Source organism: Heliangelus exortis, chromosome 13, assembly GCF_036169615.1.
Source record: "Heliangelus exortis chromosome 13, bHelExo1.hap1, whole genome shotgun sequence".
Taxonomy (NCBI): domain Eukaryota; kingdom Metazoa; phylum Chordata; class Aves; order Apodiformes; family Trochilidae; genus Heliangelus; species Heliangelus exortis.
Genome location: NC_092434.1, coordinates 16,077,678 through 16,098,253, shown reverse-complemented (window position 1 = coordinate 16,098,253; position 20,576 = coordinate 16,077,678). Strand labels below are relative to the sequence as shown.

The 20,576-nt window shown below is 45.3% G+C and overlaps 1 protein-coding gene across 2 annotated transcripts in view; it reads right to left on the bottom strand.

The window, feature by feature from the left end:
• NECAB2 (N-terminal EF-hand calcium binding protein 2) overlaps nucleotides 1-20,576 on the bottom strand; it is a 65,336-nt gene that overhangs the window by 22,037 nt on the left and 22,723 nt on the right. For both annotated transcript variants that reach the window (XM_071757032.1, XM_071757033.1), the window contains one exon: nucleotides 11,605-11,713. In XM_071757032.1, the coding sequence (XP_071613133.1) occupies nucleotides 11,605-11,713 (109 nt within the window). The remainder of the gene's footprint in view (nucleotides 1-11,604; nucleotides 11,714-20,576) is intronic.

Here is a 20,576-nt window from a genome sequence, read left to right as displayed (position 1 = left end):
AACCTGTCTCATGCTGGGAAAGCACAGGGTACAGAATCACACATCCTTTTGGGCAACTGATATCTGCCATGGGGTAAGAAAGTCACCTCAGCTTGGCCATATGGCACGGGACACCCGAGATGAAAGCTGCTGGTGGTGAATGTGTCAGCACACATCTCTCTGTAAAATGAGCTTTTACACTTCATTCCCTCAGAGATTTATCATCTTTCTCAAACCCTGGAATTATATCATGCATCCTATAACCTTCCCCCCCCCCACTCCTCAGCCCAGTGGTGCTGTAAGCTCAGTTTCCCTGACTTGAAGCTCTCATGCTCAAATCATCCAAAGATGCAGATGGGAAACCCCACTCACTTACAGGGTCTAGAGCCCTGCAGAGGTCCCTCCCAACCCAAATGGCTGCAAGTCTGCCATCCAGCACCTCTTTCTCTCTTTTTTCCCCAGCATCTCCCTGCTTCCCTAAGAAAAGGCTGATGGCCTCTGTCTTGGTGACATTAAGGTGTTTGACCAGGCTTATCTTCACTAGCAGAGAGGAGAAGTTTTGAGAAGAATGGAAAGATAATGTGGAGGAGCAGAACCTGAAATTTCCTTTTTCCCTTCCATCTCAGCCAAGGGAAAGATGTCCCAGGTCCTCACCACGGGTGGCACAATCAAAAACATCACAGGAATTCTGAAGTTGCAAATGCATCAAAGTCTCATTTTCCTGGCATATTTCTCATGCAAATTGCTGCCTGGATGTGCTGTGCAAAGACCACTCAACACCTGATCATCTTGAGCTGAAGATAATACCCCTCTCTCCTGGGCAGATGAAGGGTTTGCATCAGCAGCCACACAGCTCAGTTCCTTCACCAGCACAGAAAATGGAGGTTTTCCTGAAATCACATTCTACTTCTATTCCCCATCTTCAATTCACAGCCTTGGGTTTGCTACGAGGCTTCAAAAGAGCACGGAAACAAATTATCCTCTAGCATTAGCCACCTGCAAACCTCGTTTTCATTTATGAAAGACTAAAAACAACATGTGCAGATGGAAAGTATTATTATATCTGATGATATCCTTCTAGTTCCAGCAGCAGCAGCACTGTTATCTCACCAGCTCAGAAGTAAAACATGGACCTCCAGCTGCCTACTAAGGGATCACAGATGGTCACTCTTGATCATTGGTTTCTGAACTCAAAGAACCTTTTTCACACAAACCCCAGAGTGAGAGAAATTATTCCAAGCAGAGCAAGATGAATACCAGCAAGGAGCCAAAGAACTTTAATTCTAAAGAACTGTGCTACCTTCCAACTCCATCATTTTACTTTTCTGAAGAAGCCCACTACATCCTTCCTACCCAAGTGCCTCCTTCACCTTCCCACTCTTTAAAAAGTCCCCCTTGCACAGTATGAAGTAAAAAAAAAGACTTCCAAAAGCTGAGGTACCACATCCAAAAAAACAGCCTGAACCCTCTGCCAAGGCTGGCCACAACCAGAAGTGTCCAGGCAGCTTCAGGTGAGGTGGGCACTCAAGTATTGGTAACATATGGCAGCTTTGGTTTTAATTTCTTCAGCAGTGGCTGAAGGGCTCTGGTGGACACCTGGCTCTTACTTCAAAGGAGTAAACCTCTTGCCAAAGGTTCCTGCATGGAACAAACTGAAAATGCATTCTGCGATGTGCTTCAGCAGGAATAATTCAGAGGTGCAAACCCTGGCACAGACACATTTGCCCTGCACAATACAGAGTACAACCCATAAATCATGTGAGCAGCAAGTCTTAAATAATCCAGTAGGTATTTTTCACTCAGCTCTGCTTCTCCAACAGGGCCTGCAGTGCCAGCCTTCTAAAATTCCCAGAGGGGATAGAGGGGACCCCTCTGCAGGAACTGATAGAGTTCACCATTCTCTCCAGACAGAGATTTCCCCCCTAGAATCCATCTTCTATCAAACAGGTGCATGCTTGCAAAGTCCATATGGATCACAACATCACTGGGATGCTTCCAGCACTGGAGCATGATGATTTATATTGAAACACCTACAGGGAACAGCTCCTACAGGGGCTCCTGAAAGGGAGAGAAATGCTGCCTTCTCCAAAACAAAACTAATGACTTCATTTTTCCCTTGCCAAGTGCTTGATCACTGAGCACTCAGGGAGCACAGAAAGGGGGTCTGTTAGCCCAGCAGTTCACCACATTTTGCTGCAAAGCTCTGGTACCAGAAAATAAAAATTCAGCCAAAGAATTGCCCAGAAACAGAGAGATGCAAAAGGAAGATTTTGTATGAAGTTTTCCCATAATAGGTTTTGTATTTATGAAAGAGCTTTATAAGTTGTGGCCCATGATTTGGGATGACAATAGCTTCTAGGTGCTCTGGGAGCTCTTTTCCCTCCTACTTGCCCTTGCTATCAACAGGATTTCTGTACATGCATTGGTTTGAAGGCTGAAAGGTCCCTCAAGTACCTAAACCCAGGTTGTGGCTCCTTCCAGCTCCTTGCACAGATTTCCTTTGGATTTATGCAGGTGATGACCAAGCCAGGGGATGTTTTGCAACACATGGCCATGGACTCAGGGACACCACAGCCCTCTGCAATGGTCAGGAAATTAGTGGAAAGTGCATTTTCTTTTTCCCTTCTCCATATCTGATGTGGCTCCTCAGGATCTGTGTGTTAAGACCAAATATTGGTGGGGTGTTTGTGATTAAAGCTCCTCTTGTGATTAATCTTGTGATTAATGCTCCTCTTGCCCCTTTCTTTGTGCCCTGTAAAACCATTCCACAGCCTATTCAAAACTGCCAATGTCTTCTCTCTCTGCTTTGTCAGAGGTGACCAGAACTTCTTAATCTCTTGAAAAGCAGCTCATTGAAACTCCAAACAAGACAAGAACACAATAAATTGCCTGTTTACAGTGCAATTGGTACCCTGAAAAATATACCACTGCAGCACACTGATTGACTAAGCTTAACCTAACAGTTGGTTTCTGAGCACAGTCATCACCTTAAATAAAACAGATATTTAGTACAGTGCAAAATATTTTAAAGCCTCTGCATGTGCCAAATCCCTAATGAAATGCATCTAAAACCTCAAGTTTTTTTTTTTTTCCCCTCTTAGGGATGACTTGATCTTGAAAATATCACTCTGCCCACATCAAAAAAAAAAAAAAAAAAAAAGGGAAGGTTTACTCACAGCCTGGTAACTTCACTGCCTGGTAACTTCAACTTTAGGGATGGCACTTCCAAATTTATTAGATTGGTGGTTATTACACACTTGGGTTCCAGTGTGTATGCACCTTGGGTTGTATCAGCTCTTGTTTAATCTTCTCCCATTAAATTACAGTATCAGGCAAACCTGGGGTTATAAACCTTGGCAGGCTTTAAAAAAATTAACATTTTGCCTATTTTTACTTGATATGAAAGCCTGAACAATCTGATTTCTACTTGGAATCTCTGCAATACTGAACTGAAAAAAAGAGACAGGGATAAAGTAATTGTTCTGAGCTCAGCTGCATGACTTGCTAATTGCCAGAAGCAAACGGTAAGAGATGGAGAGCATCAGTTAAATCAGCTTTCTCCTCCTTTTAGATTTTGCAGGTGTCTTGGTTATTACCAAAATTGTATGGAGGAGAGGAAGGAATCAGAACAAGAAATGTGCAGGTAGGTAACACACAACTGGCAAGGAACCAGTAAAAGACCAGTCAAGCAAAAAATCCCTGTGCTCTGTTGACTATATTTTCCCAGTTTCTTTGTTTCTCCTGCCACTAAAAAATTATCTGGAAAAGACTCTCTGCAAATGTGGTTCCAGGGCAGCCACCCTGCCTGCCAAGCAGCAGCTGCCCTGTGCACACCTACCCAGGAAAAACACATGGATAAATTTGCAGAGCTGGAGCTTATACCAAAATCTACAATTTCTTTGATTGCCCAAGTGGTCGATTAGAATTAAATGCCTCAGTCACTTTTCTGGTTTTAATGTGAGATTTTTGTTTTGTTTTTCCATTCCCTAGAAAAGATGAAAGAAATTCTGATTCAGAATGGCCCTGAACAGTGTGAAGAATAACACAGAGCTTCAGTCCCAGCCAGAAACTCCCCCTGGTGTGATACTTCTCTGTTTCATTTGCATAGATCAACCCATCCACCCTTGTCCTCTGCTCCCATCTCCCTTGCTGCAGATTAAACAGGCTCCCTCCAGGGACCCAGCCAACAGGCTGCCTGGGAAACACCTGGGAAATATGATTAGAAATAGAAAAATGTTCTCAAATATTTCCTCAAACAAGCTGCTGGGCAGTTTTTTTCCAGCTTCACGCTTCTCCCAGTTACTTTCCTACCAAATTATTTGTTTTAAAAGCCCCTTTTTTTCTGGTCAGCCTGAGGTGTTTGGTAGCTCTATCAGCACCCAGCTACTGAGCACCCATGCTGGCACCAAGTAGTCCCTCACTTAAATGAAAAACAAGAGTACAGCAAAGCATAAATGACATGTCAGCACAAAACCCAATAAGCTAGGAATCAAAAAACATCTCCCACATCAACACAGAGAACAAAATCCACCAAGTACCCACATTCTTGAGAGCCAGAAATTAGGGACAGACATATAATTTTTTGTGCAATCATTTTGTACGTTTCAGAAGAGACAAGAACTGTCTCTTGAATCAGTTAATCAAAACCTCAGATGATTATACCATCCAAATTTTGTTTCCCAGAGAGCTAATTGAGAACATTCAGTAATCAAAAAAAATAAGTTGGTTTCAATGGACACATCCATCTCTGAAGCATGGGCTTCATTTCCCAGATAAATGCAGTAGTCCACTCAATCAGGTTTGCCATGCAAATAGCTGAGATTAGGGGAGGAGGGGCAGGAAAAAGTCCTCAGTCATAATCATTATTGTTCCTTGCCCAAGAAGTGCAAGTATTTTCTGCTCAACTTGGAGAGGTCTGGACTGCAGAAGCCTGGAGAAAAGCATGGGTGGCATCAGCTAAAGTCCCCAGCTGACTCTCAGATGGAGTCTCCTCGCCCCACAGGACACCCAGACCTGACACAGGCTGTGGAAAGGCAAATCATCTTTGGGGGGACCATGGTATCCAACCAAAGTGGCTACAGCTGGCCAGAAGGAGGGTGTGGAGAGCCTTGTGTTCACTTGATAACCCAGGTTATCACCTGAAGCACAAGCTGCAGCTTTAGAGTGCACGTGTCAAGCTTCCTAACAAGGTGTTTGCTGCTTGCTGTTCACTCCAGAACAGATTTTGAACCCCTTTTGCTTTTGCCTCTGACCCCACCAGAGTTCCACATCATTCTCCTACAGCACCAAAACAGGAGTTTTCAGAACTCAGAGGACCACTGATCTGCTGAGCTGCAGGGCTGCTATCCAGACATCTTTGAGTCCTCTCATGGGGAACAGCATCAGTTCAGAGCCCCAGCCTCACCACAAGCCCCTTGCCAGCACCTCCTCATGCTCTTTGGATGCTGCTCCCCATTGCAGGGCATTTTATGAAGTGCAACATCCTGCACCTGTGTTGGCACAACCCCAGGCATAAACACAGAGGCTGGGGGGGTGTCAGGGTTTAACACTGGCCCAGCGATTAAACCGGGTGACAGATGCTCTCTATTAATCTCTCTCTCCTCCTTGATAAGAAGGAAGAGAGAATAAGGGAGAGAGACTTATGGGTTGGAGGCTAAACCAATCAACTTTAATGAAACAATAATGCTATATATATATATATATATATATATATATATACACAAATATACAGGAGAATGAATATCAGATTCCTTCCCCCTTTTCCCCCAACAATTCTCACACAAACCAAGGCTGCAGGGCAGCCCTGGGGAAGTCCAGGCTGGACACACAGGAGGCAGGAACACAGGCAGGCAAACGGACTGGATGAGATCCTTCCAAGATGCCGGGTGAAGGCAGGCAGGCAGGGCAGCAGGCAGGGCAGCAGGCAGGGCAGCAGGCAGGGCAGCAGGCAGGGCAGCAGGCAGGGCAGCCAGGGAGGCAACCAGGGAGGCAACCAGGGAGGCAACCAGGGAGGCAACCAGGGAGGCAACCAGGGAGGCAACCAGGGAGGCCAGCAAGCAGGGCCACAAGCGGCCAGCCAGGGAGGAGCTTCTGCTGGTCTTTTATAGTGTTACAGGTGAGACCAATTAGCTGTTAAGGGGGGTGGTACCCAGCACTTCTGCTGGTGATCTCAGGTGAGGCCGATCAGCTGGTGAGGGTGTGGCTCGGTCCTCGTGATCCCCCAACTCCATACCGAGGATGATGCACATGGGATGGAATACTCCATTTGAGAAACTTGCTGTCAACCCCAGCAAGTTCAACCATCTACAAGAAACTCAGAAAAATCACCTTTATCCTGGCCCAAACCAGGACAGGGGGGGAGAGCACCCCTGAGGGAAAGGACTTGGGGGTGGTAGGAGATGAAAAGCTCAACATGAGCCCCCAGTGTTCAGCCTGGAAAAGAGGAAGCTCCAGGGACACCTTAGAGCAGCCTCCAGTCTAAGAAGGGGGCTCCAGGAAAGCTGGGAAGGGGCTTTTCACCAGAGAGAGTAGTGACAGGACAAGGAGAAATGGATTTAAATTGAAAGAGGGGAGATTTAGGTTAGATATTAATAAAATGTTCTTCACCACGAGGGTAGCAAGATACTGGAATAGATTTGCCTAGGGAAGTTGTTGATGCCCCATCCCTGGAAGTGGATCCAGCCAGGCTGGATGAAGCTTTGTGCAGTCTGCTCTAATGGGAGGTGGGAGGTGTCCATGCCCATGCAGAAGGGCTTTAAGGACCCTTCCAACCCAAAGCATTCTATGATTAAGCTCCATGGCTCAGGCATTCATCCTTTAGGTGTTAGCACGGGGCCCAGAGTGAACCAATTTTATACTGTGGGCTGCCCTGGCTGGACCCCATCACAGCCCTATATCCCAAAGCCACCCCAAACAACTCTGATGCTTCTGAGTCTAGAGAAGCCTAAGCTCTGGGAGACCTTAGAGCACCTTCTAGAAACTGAGGGGGCTACAGGAAAGCTGGAGAGGGACTTCTTACAAGGGCATGGAGTGATAGGGTGAGGAGGAATGATTTTCAAATGAAACAGGGTGGATTTAGATAAGATATTAGGAAGGAATTTTTTCCTGTGAGGGTGGCAAGCCACTAGCACAGGTTGCCCATAGAAGTCATGGCTTCCCCCTCCCTGGTAGTGTAGGAGGGGACTTGGAGCACCCCAGTCTAGCAGGAGGTGTCCCTGCCCATGGCAGGGAGCTGGGACTTGGTGAGTGTTAAGGTGCCTTCCAACCCAAGCCAGTCTGGGATGCTGTGATTTATAACTACAGGTTCCTGTGGTGTTTGAGCAGCTCAGGAGTCTAGGGAGGGAGGTGGCAAACTTTCCAAGAAAGATGATAGCCAGTATCCTAAAGCTTGTGTTTTCCTACCCATCCTAACTCATCACCCCTTGGAGTACAGCCCTGCACAACCACTGCTGAAGGGCAGGATGTGGCCTGATGCCAAATGTGGTACCAGGCTGGAAAGCCTCAGCTTTGCTTCTGCATTTGTCACAATCCCCTGGCAAAAGTGCCAGCCTGGGGGAGCTGTGAAGAGCTTCTGAGAAGAGCTACTACTTATGTTAATTATCCTAGGCACACACTCCAGCCTTTTCCAGTGTTTGCCACTGGAGAGAAAAGCTCATTTAGAGAGGGGGGTGTGGGTGGGAAACATCAAGCAATGAATAGAACAGCTCTAAGCCTGGGGAAGAGATAACAAATGACACAGCAGCAGAAGCCTCGTGCCATGTTCTTGGCTGCTTGTGAATGGACCTGTAAAGCTCATCAGAGAATTCCTGCTCCAGTGAGCAGATGTCTCCCCAAGGATTTCCTCAGCAGCTATAAAATTGTATGAGGTAGAAAAGGAATTTTCAAAAGCCTCTGCCAGGACTAAATCAGTTGGGTCAACAGCCCCATCTGACCTCCCCCTGCTTTCTCAAGGGCTGAGAGGTGCTCCTGCCTTCCAAGGGGATGCAGAGTGGGTGTAAATGCTGGCCCAGGGAGCTGGAAGAAGATGGGAACTGGGGGCCAGGCAAAAGAAATTTCATCCAGCATCACAGTAACATTTTAAGGAAGTTTCATCCAGTCATTTGTGATCCTAAAACTGCTTTGGCTTTCAATTTGTAAAGATGTTTTCATTATAAATTTGATACGTATCATTAGAAAAGGTGCAGATAATTCTTTAAATATACCAGGATTTCCCAGCTGAACATCAGTCCAAGGTTTTCTAAAGCCCTGTTCTGCCACTAAACCAAATACATATTTAAATGTCTTCGTATCATACACATAATTTGTGTGATTCCAGAAGCTTTGATACTAAAACTAACATATAATTACCTCCCCATTAAGCTTCAGGTAGCAACCCATCCAGCACCACTGAAACCTCCTGAAATAGCAGCTAAAAGCAATAATGAAAAGCCACCTAGCAACGCTTTACTTTCCCTCCTGCTCTGGCTGGGAGGAGAAAAGGAGGGCAGAGGGAGGAAAAAAAAAAGCCACTTGATCATCATTTTTAAACAACATCAGGTTGATGGATATGACACTGCCAGAACTGATAGAAATATGTGACACATTTTGCATGTTTCTGCTGCCAGATGAATAAAACAACAATTATAAGATTCCAGCACATCCTCAGCAGGTGCTGACATGGAGATTCCTGGTTACAAAACTCCAGGTGGGTGTTTGGAGCCCAGGTCCCCCACACCACCCCTGCAACCTCTTAGAGGCAGCCAAGAGAAAAAAAGCAGCTCCATGAATTCCCCTGAGCTATTCTGGGGTCTTAATTCAGTTCAGCATCCTCCTAACCTGACCTTGCCACCTGGGGTGTTCAGCTGGGGTCCTGATGCCCAGGACAGACTCCTCCAGCTGCTCAGCATCCCACTCTCCCAACGTTTCTCCCTTCCACCATCTTCCCAGCTAAAACCAGTCAAGAAAGCAAGAGACATTCATTTTGTGTACTCAAGTAAGGCAGCAGCTCCCTGCTTCTAAAAATACCCCAGGAAGCTGAATCAGCATTTTGTAATTTGCCTGATAACAGTGATTACTGACAATCACACAATTTTCTCCATTTTCTACTCTAGCTGTAATGGAACTTCAGTAGCTTTGCACCCTAAACAAACATGATGGACAGTATGAGAAAAACAGAGAAATAAAATGGAATATCGAAAAAACAGCTTTAAAAATAAGCAAACTTCAATAAAACTGTAATTCAAGCAGCCTTTTGGAAAGAGAGCATGAATATAGTTTCAATATTCTTTAAAATGGAAAAATCAAAGCTCTGCTCTTCTTGCTGGGTGACAGCAGCACTTGAAACTGCAACCCTGGTGCAAACCATACCAGAGACTGGAGGCAGCATCCTCTCTCCCTCCCTCATTTCCTTCCTTCCTCAGCCCCCCCAACCTCCTGTGTGAAGAGGAGAGCAGAGGGCAAGGTGAAGAGCACAATCTGAAGGACTGTACTGGGTGCAAGGCTGCAGCCAAGGAAATTACTCATTTCATACTGAAAAGCACTTTTGCTCACAGCAGCTCAGCTCTTAAGCTGAGAGACCTCTTGCAGATAAAAACCAAGGAACATGCTCTTCCTCCAAGCTGATGGATTTTCTGCACGTGCCCATGCTCTGCCAATCAATAATCAAGTGCCAATTGGATGCTCAGATTTAAGCTGGAAGCAACTCATTGCTTTTCCTTCCAGCCAAGAACAGCAGATGCTGTGCAAGTATCAGTTACTAATGAAACTGGCATCTCATCAGCATGCTAATAGGTACTGAGAACTGGATCATAGAATCATAGAATGGGCTGGGTTGGAAGGGACCTCAGAGGTCATCAAGTCCAACCCTTGCTCCACTCCCCCCGTGGTTCCCAGCCCATGGCACTGAGTGCCACATCCAGGCTCTTTTGAAATATCTCCAGGGATGGAGAATCCACCCCTTCCCTGGGCAGCCCATTCCAATGGCTGAGCACCCTCTCCAGCAAGAAATTCTTTCTAATGTCCAACCTAAACCTCCCCTGGCACAACTTGAGACCTCTTGTGCCCTCTTGTCTTGCTGAGAGTTGCCTGGGAAAAGAGCCCAACCCCCCCCTGGCTCCAACCTCCTTTCAGGGAGTTGGAGAGAGTGATGAGGTCTCCCCTGAGCCTCCTCTTCTCCAGCCTCAACACCCCCAGCTCCCTCAGCCTCTCCTCACAGGACTTGTGCTGGATCCCTTCACAGCCTCCTTGCTCTTCTCTGGACCTGCTCCAGCACCTCAATCTCCTTCCTGAGCTGAGGGGCCCAGAACTGGACACGGGACTCGAGGTGTGGTCTCACCAGCACTGAGTACAGGATCAAACCAGTCTGGCAGAATAAAAACACCCCACCAAACTGTGGGAACTCCTCATCACACTCAGGTATTGCTCAGCAAGACCCCACTTGCAGTCAGCACTGCTGCAGGCAATTTACAGAAAGGCACTTTCGCTCTCCCTCCAGCTGAGAAGCCATCCCCTCCCAAGGCTCAGAGCAAGCTGCAGATTCTCCACATTCCCCAAAGGAGGCCAGAAGAAACATCCACACACTAAACCTCACTTTACACATGAGCTGGCTGCAAACTTTCAAAGGCCAGAAGAAAAGTGATGAGCTCAGGCAACACTATCACTTAGACCAGAGGAAGGTCAGACCCAAGTCCCAGAGCCTCCAGACTATTCCCACAGGAGCATCACCTGCAGCCCAACAATCAGACCCATGAAGCAGAAGGCAGCAGATCCCATCTCCTTTTGATTGCTGAGATAGCAAAGGGCTGCACTTTTTACTCCAAGGACTTCCATGTTATTTTTTTTTGTTTTAATACCAACGTGGCAAAACACGATAAAACCTACTAACTAAAGCTTTAAAGATACTCAAAGTATTTGGGTACTTCCCACTTCCAACTGGTTGTACCACATGCTGAAAAAATGGTAATTCTTCATTTCAAGGGAAAAAAATAAATAAATAAATTAACTTGAAGTTTTGTAACCTCAAGGTGCCACGTTTAGTTGCAACTTTGATGTAACCCCAAACTAAAGGACACCTGGATCCCTCCTCTGCCATCAGTTTTCCCTGCTGCTATGGCAGCTGTGATGCAGACAGCAGTCTTCACCTTGAAGAGAAAGGGCTCATTTCTACCAAGTGCTATCCCTGCTTTCCAGGGGATATTTTAAGTGGAAGGGAAAGTGACGTGATCCAAATACAAGGGATACAGAGACCTCACAAAGACACAAGACCCCAGATCATCTCAATTTGTTGTGTGTAAAATAGCTTGATAGGACTGTGCTGACAGAGGCTCACACAGTTGCTTTATACATCACAGCCAAGCTTTTAGAGAAAGTGGAAAAGCTACATGACCTTCAGTGCCCTCCTGGGCAAAACTAAGCATTACTTCAGATGCTATAAAGATCAGGTTGCACTAAAGAAAAGTACCTGAAAAATGTCCTCAAGTCACTGTGAGACACAAATCCAGCAGAAACTGAGGTTTTGCAAAGTTTTGCAAAGCAAGTTGCCCCCTGCAGCCTCTGCGCCTTCACTCTCTGGAGCACCACGACCCCTGCACACCAAGGTCCTGGTCCAAAGGCTCTGTGGATGGAGGGGTCTGAGCACAGGGAACTTACTTGGTGTTGTCTGAGTCAATGGTATGAAACAGCTTCTCAAGTTCTTCTTCGCTGAGGTTCCCATCAGAGAAAAAGGCCTGGAATTCCTCCAGGGACAACTTCCCATCATCTGCAAACAGCAAGACAGCCACCATTAGGGAAGAGGCAAAGCCAGGAGCACAACAGCTGAAAATCAAGAGTTGTGTGCAGATGTAAAGATTCAGACTGTACTTATCTCCAAGTGCTTCTGCAGAACTGGCCCTCAACCAGGGCAAAACTCACCAGCCACAGGGTACAACCTGGGCTGTTAACCCAAATCATGAATCAAACCTGAAGAAGAAAAGCCTGAAAACTTCAGCCTACAACTGAATTACATTGAAGACATTACAGAGTGCTTTGTCATCTGTTCCAATGATCAGGAGGCACATGAAGGGACATATCATAGATAGGAAAAGATCCAGGGCTGGAATTAATGACAAACCCAGCAGCATCTTCTGCCACCTCCACCCAGCTGCATCTTCTCCAACACAGTGCAGCCCCCAGATCTGGATAGAAATGAACAGAATCAGCTACCAAGCATAACAAGACACATCTCACTTCATCTGTCAACTGTTTAAACACACAAGGACTGTGTCCCCTTAGTGTTGTGCCTTTACTTCTCCTGGGACCTGGTGACACACAGAATCCATCTGCCTGGCCATATGGGCTCCAGATTGCTGGGTGCCTGCTTGCAAACCAGAAGAGGAAGAAAGCACAAGAGGTTTAATAATGTTCTCCTGGGCACCTAGAGATGAATTTTCTGTAATTTTAGCAGCAAGCAACATCCTGAATGTTTATTTTGACAGTGGCTCTGGCCAGAAGCTCCCAGGCTCCTCTGCAGCCCCAGTGGCACAGAATGGCCCCACAGAGTCAGTGGCTCTGATCTCAACCCAGAGAATGACAATATCCAAACAACTGGAAAATCTGGCCATATACTTTATATATGATTTTATACCTTGGCCCCAGTGTTAATTTAACACTGGGCTTTCTACAGCCTGTTCAAACAACCAAGAAAGGAAAAAAAAACTTCTCGGCCCAAGGGCAAGGGGGATCTAAGTAGGATTCCTTTGCAAGTTCTGCTGATAAGGTGACAAAGGCTTGTTCCTAACTGGTAAATCTGGAGCCTTTCTCTGCATGCTGTGGCCAGGTACAGCACAGCAATAAAAGCCACAGCTGGAAATGAAGAGGTCTGGAGAAATTCTCCTATGAAGAAATCCAGCAGTAAAGCAATGGGAGAGAGGCAAAAGAAACTTGAAGGTAACTTTGATTTACCTTGAGGTTTTTTTCAAGCAGCTGACCTTGCTCTGGTGTGCAGCAGTGCCCAGGGAGGAATAACCACCCCCTGCTCATGTCCTGTTTAAAGTCTCTCCATTCATAGCCACAGAAGATGTACAGCCTGGAAATGCTGCTTTCTTTGCAGCAGGGGAATGTATCATTCATTATTTAATTAAATCAATTATAAACCCTGTTGCTTCTCTCTCAGAAAATGAGGCTAGAGCACAAAATCAGCCAGCTTACCACATACACATCAATATTTCTTCCCCAAACTCAATCAGTCTGCTGCTCCTAAAGCACACCCAGGCTGGCTGATGCTAACCCAGTTTCTCTTGCCTGACACAGACAAATGAGATCAGTGATAAACTGAGTCCCAGATACTTCTTTAATTGGCAATTACCAAAGGAACACAGCAGGAGACCAAAATCCACAGCAACACTGGGTACAAGGGGTATTATTTTCAGTGCACTGCAATGGCTACAGAGAGTACCTGGCTGCCTGTGTTGTTTTCCTGCATCCCTCTCCCCAGATGTGACCTTTTTGCAGCAGGCATGTTGCACATCTGGATGACCAGCTCCCCTCCCAGGGCTTTTGCACTATCCCAGCCAGGCCTAAGGTTTGGTTTCTTCTGATCCTGGCTGACAATGAATATGTATCTTCAAGCATCAAGATCAAAAGGATGATTGATGGCTTTTCTGTCCCAGGAGGGCTAAACAGTTCTTGATCCATGGGACAATTCTTGCAAACCTTGAAGCAGTACTAATTCACCTTGCAGTTGTCCTTCCACAGAGAGAAGAAACAGAATTAAATTCCCAAGGAAGTCACATAAATCAATTTATCGGGAAAGAGAAAGCATAAAAATCAAGTTACTGTTTTTAGGAAAGCACTTTAGTCCAAATTTACCACTCACTCACCTCTAAGAGAGGCAGTGGTGTTTCTTTCAAAGTTTAAGGAAAGTCTTTTTCCTTTGCCTAGTTATAATTCATCTATTGCATTTTATTCTTGCTTGATTTTTTTTTTCCCTGAGTAATCCATGCCCAGACCACATTTTTGCAGCAGCCTCTGAAATGTTCCCACTTTAAAATCTGTACCAAGCCCCTGCTCTGACTCCTACCCTGGAGCTGCAGGTGAGAACAGGGAGCCAGGTATCAATACACACCAACATTTTGTTGGCATTTAACAGCACAAAGTAATAGAGGATAGGTGAAAGTTCTGGAAGAGAAAGCTGATGGTGAATTTTATTTCATTTACATTGTTTTGCTTGTGGAAATCCCCCCCAGAACTTGCTGACCCCTGGCAGTAACCTGGATAAAAGCACCAAATTTTCCTTGTAAACAGTACAGAAGACTTTTAACCCCCCCAAATACCACTACCAGTCAGCTTAAAGCTGATTGTTCTTTAACTCAAGCTGCAATACTTGACTGCAAACACATCAAGCCCTCCCCAGTCACAAGATAATCCTTGAGCTGCCTATCTATAATTGGGAAACAGCCTGGAAGCTGCAGGAGGCTGGGACCCAGCAGCAAGGAAACCTTTGGGGAGTTGAGGAGATAAGGGGGAGTGGACCAGGCTGGGGTTTGGTGATTGAAATTAAATCCCAGGCAGTGAGGATTGACCACAGCACCACAGACACCAGACCTACCTGCCAGTGTGTGCTGTGATAAGGGCTGATGGAGGTGCTGTGCTCCAGCCTTATCAGCCCAGTCAGGAGAAAAGAAGGTTTTTTTCTGCAAGCTGCAGTGTCTGTGCTCACCAGAGAGTGGATAAGACTTCTAGAAAGCTGCTTTTTAGAATCACAGAATCATAGAATTCTTTGGGTTGGAAGGAACCTTAAAGCTCATCCAGTCCCAACCCCCTGCATGGGCAGGGACACCTCCCACCAGCCCAGGTTGCTCCAAGCCCCATCCAACCTGGACTTGAACACTACCAGGGATGGGTCAGCCACAGCTTCTTGGGCATCCTGTGCCAGTGTCATCACCCTCAAATTAAAGAATTTCTTCCCAATGTCCAGCCTAAATCTCCCCTCTTCAATTTTGAAACCCTTTCCTTTTGTCTTCTCACTACACACTCATGTCAAAAGCCCTCCCCCAGCTTTCTTGTAGGTAAAGATGTATTAATGCTAAAATAATTGCCTAGGTGAATAGGTGGATTTGGCCCAGTGTGGGGCTGAGTATTTTTCTAGGGAGAAAAAGAGTTCATCCAGCTCACCAGGGATATTTGGGACTGAATTCAATTTTATTTTTCCCCCCAATCTAAGTGCTCAGTAAATGTTTTCACAGACCTCCCTTGGCTCTCTGGCTGTGTGATGGGACAGCCACAACTTCTCTGGGCAACCTGTTCCAGTATCTCACCACCCACAAATTAAACAAAATTTTTCCTAATGTCTAACCTAAATCTCCCCTCTTCAAGTTTTAAACTTTCCCCTTGTCCTCTCACTACACACCTGTGTAAAAAGCCCTCCCCCAGCTTTCTTGTAGCCTCTTCAGATATTGGGGGGTTGCTGAAAGCTTCTGGGTGAGAGATACAAATTCTCCAAATGCACTGACAGGTACCAGAGTAGTGTTGGTGACACAGCTGGACCTCATCTGTGCCCTGTCCTGGAGGAGACCTCAACCCTCTGGAGCTATTTTTGATTGGAAAGATCACAGAAATCCACACCAGATAAAAAAAAAAAAAAAAACAACAACAACAAAAAAAAAAAGCTTCCATTAGTTTTCAGATCTTCTCTCACCTGCTCAGACCCTCCTCCCCTTTAAACCCATAGCAGCTGGCAGCAAGGACAAATGCCACCAACTAGAAACCACCTGGATTGATCCTGATGGGCTGAAAAAAAGAGCTAATCAGGCCACAGCTATTCTGCCATCACTTTTCCCTGGCAGGGTAATCTTCATTTTACTGTAACTTTTCAAAATAATTCAATGGCAGGCCAAGACTAAAGCAAATCACCAGCCAAACAGAGTTATCAAAGTTACAAGTAACCAAAGAGTGGAGGATATAACAGAGAACACAATGAAAATTTGAGGAGTCCAGAGGCAGCTTTTATGCCTTCGAAATTGCCCAAGAAGTGTGTTCTCACCCACTAAGGCAGCCAGGGGAAAAAAAATTAAACTAAGATCATAAATCCTCCAAAATACAGGAAACCTGATGGCTAAGCTTTTGGAAATCCACTCAAGGATACACATAGATTGAAGCATTTACAAAATAATGTCACTATTCTGAGCCTCAGTTTGCTAAATCCATTTTCAATAACATCAGGTTGAGACTGCACATCTATTTTCTGGCTTTATTATTAACATATTTCATTACTTATTTTTATTACTCCTTGAGTTCTAAGATGCTTTAAGCCCCACTTAATGTGTGAGTGGCAGCAGAACTACAGGTAAGGGAATTGGATGGTATTGTGAGCTGTGAATAAAAGTGATGACTGCATATTTTATTTTTTTTTTTAATTCTTTCATGGGAGCAGATGTGCAGATACACAAGGCAGCAAGAAGATGGGCAAGATTCAACCCTGCACCCTTCATCCAGTCCCCTTGGAAGTCACTGGGAGCAGTTTTATTCATTTAAACAAAGCTGGATACAGATTTGAGTTTTCAGCCCCAGGCTGTTAATTAAAAATTACCTCCAGACCCGTGATGGATCTGAAGGATGGAGATCACCTGATCTAAATGTGAGACCTGAAAATATCCCTTTTAACAGAGTTCTTAAGCTGCAAAACCTGCCTTGAAAGCTGCTTGTTCTCCAAGTCAAGGCAGCTGGACACATTTTATGATTTCTGCACTGATGGGATGCCCTGGGCAGGCTGCTCATTGCCTCTGTTTCCTCATGCTGTGACTCAGATCCACCCAGAGGTACCAGAAGCTGCACCCCACACTAAGGTGGCTCCTCACAAAGATCTTTTTAGGTCCCTTCCAACCCATAACTTTCTATGATTCTGTGATAAGTACCATTGCCACTGGAACAGTGCCCATGCAAGCATCTTTGCTACTGAGATGTAACACACATCATGAAAAGGAAATTACTACAACTATAGTCATTTTCTAGTGAAAGGATTTTAAGGAATGTCTACAAAATCAATTTATTTTTTTTTAAAGTAACTACATCCCAGTCCAGAGGTTTTCACAAGGGTTGGTACCACACCAGGCACGTAGAAAGTGAACATCTCTGAAGTAGACAGCCAGTTCCCCTGCCCTAGACATTTGCCCCAGTAATAAAGATCAGCTCTTCTTCAGTAATTTGAAGGTACTTCTCTCTGTAATAAAGCACAGAGCTCACAAAACAAGATGTGTCATTTTTAATCTTTTTCTTTCTGCTCTGCAGCAGATGATGCAGCTTTGTGGTCCAACAGGAACTGGTGCATATTCAAAATCCTTCACTGATACAGCATGACTGAGGCTCTATTTTTTTATTTTTAAGGGAGATAAAAAGAAGTGTCTTTCATTTTAGAATTACCCCATCAGTAAGTGTAAGATGTTGAGGAATGACTTAAAGCTTGGTTCTTGTTTAGGATGATAGATATGCACATTACCAAGCAGATGAGGGCTGACAATCTTCCATGTAGAACCTGGTCTGGGCAAAAATGGGGATTTCCACTGTAGTCAGGGAACCTGCACCTCATTCTCACCAGAAAGAGCCAAAGTATCCATCAATAACCACTCACATGCCAGGATTTTCCCCAAGCTTCCCAGCTTTTATCACCAAATGAAGCTTTTTGTCATCCTAGAATAACAAGTAATTTTGAAATTACTTTTAATAGTAGCTATAGATAGACACCAAATGCAGGCCCACAAGGCAGGGAGACCTGCAGGGGTGATATTGCACATTTTCTCTTTTGTGAAGACTCTACTTTTTTTATTTCAGTTTCCTAGCTAATCCTCACCCTGCTGTAACCAGCTGATTTAAATGGAGGGGTTTTTTTTCATGCACTCACCCAGTATATTGACTTTGCATGTTTTATCACAGCTATGTAGGAAATGTCTTCCAGTGAAAAATCACAGTTCCTCACAAATTTAAATGCTGGGATCAGACCTCACCAGGGTGCAAACAGCCTGGCCAAGTCCAATTGCTGCTTAATAGAGACTATAACAAACACTACCTGCACATTTAAAAAGGATTCAGAGATTCCAGTGGCCTACAAAGCTCTCTTAATTCACCATATTCTCTGGAAAACAGAAAGGTATCTGTTCCAGTCTTCATCTCTCTAATTGGATTTCTTTTCTTGCCATTTAAAAAGATGAATGTCAGCTGCTGATTTCAACACATTTGCTTCCCACCTCAATCCTGAGTCAGCTTCCCCAGGTGCTGCTGTTTAGGAATAATTTAGGGGAATGGCAGGTGACCTGGTCCCCAAAACTCTTCCCATGTGAACAGGTTGGTCCAGCTCAGGGCAGATGAGTGGGAAAACACTGGGGAAAAGAAACTGTAGCTTGCAGTAAGTGACTTCTTGGTCTACAGTTGAGGTGAAGAGGCAACCCCCAAGCTCTTTGGGCTCCAGCCTGGGTGGTGAGAAGGGGCAGAGGGGGCACAGCCTGGGTGGACACACACCAGGAGACAGCAAGGCTCCTCTGGGCTAAATACCATAGATAAATTACATATAATATGAGTGGTAAATAACTATAAAGTGATTTGGGACACACCTCCTACCCCCTTCCCTTCCTCTCCCCATGAGATCTCCCTTTCAGCCATCAGCAGACCCAGCTTAGCTCCAGACATGCAACTGCAGCCCACTCTCAGCTATTTCTCAGCTGGCCTCAGCCTGTCTGCTTTATATTGGGTGCTATCAAATGGCTGACTGACTCCTAACAAGGAGCTTTTTAGCACCTTTGATTTATTTGCCCATTCAAAGTGTTTCCCCTGTGGGTTACAGGAGCAGAAGCCACCACAGTGAAGCAGCAGATTCCTCTGCAGCCTCCTGGCCCAAAGAGCCCAGATCCCTCTCCCAAAGACTTTGATTCTCCATGTGTTCAAACATCTTCCTTGCTCTCTCCAGCCTCAGCCCCAGCCCTCTCTGTTGGCTTTCTTCTCCACCTTCTTCTCCCTTTTGAACTCATGGATGTAATGTGCAAGGATGTGGTTGATACATGGGTACACAACTAGGATTTCTGGTTTAGAGGGGATTGTATGGAGAAAAGAGGCTGAAAGACCATCAGCCTTTGATCCCTATCACTTGGAGGACCAAAATTTTTTGTTGATTGCTCAGGCAGCTTTATTGCAGGCCCCTTTTTATCCTGAAATGCTGCATTTCAAACCCACCAGCAAGCATTCGTCTGCTCAAACCATGCAAGTTACTGACAGCCTTTCTAAATATTTGATCTAAAAGGGAAATAAAACAAAAAGACAGAACAGCTTGTCATGAATAAGAGACCAGTGCATGCCCCAGCAATCTGTAAATCCTGACTTCAAAACTTTCTCCTCCCAGTTAAGGCAGAATTCTCCCAAGAAGACCTTGCCACACCAGAACAGAACCAGCTTCCTGCTGACCCCTAAGAACAACAGTTCTGCCTGGGAAGTACTGCAAAGGGTTTGGTATAAAAGTCAGACCCAGCCCTGGGTGCACCATGGCTTTGTTTGCCTTCTCTAAAAGAAATGTAATTTTTTGCTTAATAAAACCCTGCCAGGAAACAAAAATGTCCTCCCACTGCCACCACTGAATGGCCTGTGGTGACACTGGGGCTCTGCCACCTGGGAGATGATGTAGTTGTTGACTGTTGACAAATTAGCAGTAAATTGCCACAGATTAGTGAGCTACCAACTCAACACTTAGCTCATTCCCATGAAACAATATCCAGAAGATTACATTGGCAGCACTGACAGTTTTCCATCCAGCTAACAAGCTGCACAGAGATGAAGACAGCAAATTAAACTCCTTGGAAAAGCAGATACCTCATTTGCATTCTCAGAAGGCAGAAAAAAGTTCCCCTGCTGCATTATCATTTGCAGCACACAGGACACTCAGGTCTTGTGCCAGAACTGACTGAGAAGAAGTTATTTGAATAGCAAATAAGAACCTGCATAATGAATAACCTGCTTCCCTGGCCTGACCCCTGGACTGTGAGGTCCAGGTGTAAGCCTAGAAATGCTGATCATCATCCCCCAGTGCTGATCATGATGAACATTTCATTTCTTGAATCTCAGCAACCTCAAATTTGCCACTGAAGACATTTCAGGCTTTAAACCAAACTACTGCTGACATTTCATGGTCCCTCGCTGAGAAACTCCTTTGCCAACAGCACATCTCCACAGATCTCCACAGACTTCTGGTTTGGGTGTCAGATTTGCTTCAGGACAAGCCATAAAGGAGAGATGTGGCAGTCCCACCACATGGGATGCTCCTGTGGGGCCCCAGAACTTCCCATCCCAGCTCCCCAGTTGCATGGGGACAGCAGCCAACACAGTTGCTCTTAATTTTCCCCTTCTGCTTAATACTTTTCTGTATGTCTTATTTATTTAGACACACACACACTAAAGTAAATCTTATGCACAGTGTCCCCAGCTATTTGTCCAGGGCAGGGTGGGTATATCTCAGCCCTGTCAGAGATATTTAACATCACTAATGCAACCAATGCAGATCTCTTCCATATTCTTTCATCCTTTCTGCCAACATCCTGATCAGCACAGAAGTAGAGCAGTCCTGCAGGGAACATGCATCTGCTCTGGAAAGATTGAAAAGGAAAAAAAAA